Raw genomic sequence first — 2,528 nt, 5'->3', positions numbered from 1 at the left:
GGCGCAAGGTCAGGCATGAGTTGCACCGTAGCAGTGGAACCCGTGCGGTCGCTGTCCACACAGAAATGCTCGACTATCCCACACCCCGTCCACCGCCCGTTTCTCTTGCTTGCCCACGTCACACTCTCTCGCCATTCAAGTCGACGCCTTATCGCTGCGCTGTCTCTCGCTTGCACTCGCAAATCCGGTTGCAGTCTGATCATCTCGCGCGCCTCGGTGAGTTGTGCCAATCCGAGCCCACCGCGCTCACGTGCCGTCCGCATTAGGCGCTGACTTTGCATCCAGCCCCAGAGACGTCTCTGCTGCAGCATAAACAGGCCGAAGAGTACATAGCGACATACGTGGTCGGCTATCGTGGCATCCTCTCAAACATTGCCCGACCGCCTCTCCGTCCCAAAGCAGCGCGCCGCGACCCCGACGTGCTGGCGTACTGTCGCGCCCGCGCATAGCTGCTTGAGAAAGCTGGTGATGTGATCCTGGTCGCTCGCGCCCATTCACGTCACGTCCCGACCGCCAAAAGAACCAACAACCACCATGCACGACCTTAAACCTCTCCAGCTTCCCCAGCTTATCGCTGCCCGCAAGTCTTCCAAAAGCTCACTCAACATGTACGACGACCCGACTGCGTCCATCTACTCCAATGCCGACTCTGGCTTCTACTCGGCATCGGAGTGCTCGACACCGCCCACGCCAAGTCAGTACACCCGGGGCCACTTTCGCTTTCCCAGCTCGGCTTCGTCATTGTCGTCGAGCCCGCCAACCTACGAGCCCACCGACGCCCCTAACAGCTCAGGCAAGCTGCCCAAGCTTACCGAGGAGCCTCTTGAGCGTGAATACGACTATGGCAGTGAGGACCCGTACCGCTGCTCTTGTAAGTACTACGCGCGATTCGTCCGTGTTCGCCATACTAATCCACGTCTAGGTGACGTCGGAGGCACCTACAGCCACGCGCAAGACTGCAGAATATCCCAAGCCTACGAGCCTCAGGACGAGTACTTCACCACTTGCGACTCGGAACTGCGATTGGCCAAGCGCCGACGGTCCTTGGAGGCTTCTGCGCACAGTATCGCCGGCAAGCTCGAGAGGCGCTTTCCCTCGTTGTCGCGCAGAGTGCGCGACCGCAGCTCGACCCTCAGCAGAGTTTCACGCAGCGCAACCCCCTCAAGGGTCCCGTCTACGCGATCCTCGTCGCTCGCTGGTTCTATCCACCATGTCTCAACCGTCGATCTCCCAGAAGACTACGCGTCGCCAACTTCTACGCCTGCGCTGGCAAGCAAGGAACAACTGAGCGATGATGCGCCTACGCCAATGGCCATCGACGTCAACAAGGCCAATGCCATGGAAATCGACCCTGAGGAGGTGGAACGGGAGCGCTATGCCACGACGCCACTATTACCGCCGCTGCTTGTGAACTGCCGGAACGATGACCTACCAGCGTCGTCGCCACTGCAGTCGCCAGCAGTCGCAGACGCAGCCCAATCTGTGGGCCCTACCCCGGCCGGCACCCCGCCAATGCGCACTTACCCTACGCCTCCTCTGTCCTCAAAGACATCCTTTGCCTCAATCCGAGGACCGAATGCCGGGTACATGGTTCCCTCGTCCGACATACCCCGTCTCATGCTCGCCGACCCAAAGGACAAGTGGGCCATCGAATTGGGTCATGCGAACTTCACCATCCTACCCGAGCCCTACGTCCCTGAGGTGTGCACTGCCGCGTCCATCGAAGAGCACCTTGCCGAATGGGCGCAAGCACGGCGCAACTACGCGAAGCACCAAGTGCGAACCGCGGAACACTATGGAGTGACATCCAGGCACTACCTTCTTACCGAGCAAAAGTGGGCTGAAATCGACGCCGAATGGAAGAAGAACCACGATCTGGCCAAGTCACATGCGGCTGCCACCGGCCAGGAGCTCGCTCCATATTCGCCCACGGAGCCAGGGCCTCTAAGCAAGATGCCAACGCTACACGACCCCAAGAGCGAGGGAAAATTCCCCCAACTCGGCGATGAAGACATTGTCGGTCCCATGCAACAGGCGGCCGCATTACTCCCGAAAACGCCTTCGCGCAAGCGTGCCTTTTTCAAATTCCTTAGCGACCTACGGTTCCCTGGTACCCTTCTCGGTCGTTCATCGGGTGGCGTCCGGGGCCACTAAACCCCAACCTCCAACAAAACGGGCAACCCTTTTCCTTTCTCCCCCTGTCGATAATTGCGTGCGAGTAATGTCTTTCTATCCTGCGCACAAACCTGTACCCTTACTATCCCTCCCCTTGCGCTTGTCGGGTCCAAGGGGCATGTTCTACGAAAGTGTACGACTGTATGACAACCAGATCTCGGCCCTTCATTGGAGCCACGACCACTACGACTCTCATCACAGAGTCACGAATTTCCTATGTTGATACAACAATTATTAGAGAGGCTTTTCTTGTCTTGCGCAGTACAGTGGTCTGTCTGTACTGCGCTTTCCCTTCACTGGGATTACTTGTTTGGTGTTTGGGCGGTTCCAAAAAAGGTCTGCGGCGATAAAAG

General features: G+C 58.3%; 1 protein-coding gene across 1 annotated transcript; it reads left to right on the top strand.

The window, feature by feature from the left end:
* Positions 1 to 534: 534 nt before the first annotated feature.
* On the top strand, positions 535 to 2,154 carry J4E83_003510 (uncharacterized protein; the record flags this gene model as incomplete). Its single annotated transcript, XM_049330447.1, has 2 exons — positions 535 to 871; positions 923 to 2,154. 2 exons carry the CDS (start codon positions 535 to 537, stop codon positions 2,152 to 2,154), a joined length of 1,569 nt encoding a protein of 522 aa, XP_049190943.1.
* Between the last annotated feature and the right edge of the window lie 374 nt (positions 2,155 to 2,528).

This window comes from Alternaria metachromatica (genome assembly GCF_023757995.1).
Source record: "Alternaria metachromatica strain BMP 0045 chromosome Unknown scaffold_5, whole genome shotgun sequence".
In the NCBI taxonomy this organism is placed as follows: domain Eukaryota; kingdom Fungi; phylum Ascomycota; class Dothideomycetes; order Pleosporales; family Pleosporaceae; genus Alternaria; species Alternaria metachromatica.
Note: the sequence above shows the minus strand (reverse complement) of the source record. Positions and strands in the feature narration are given on the sequence as shown.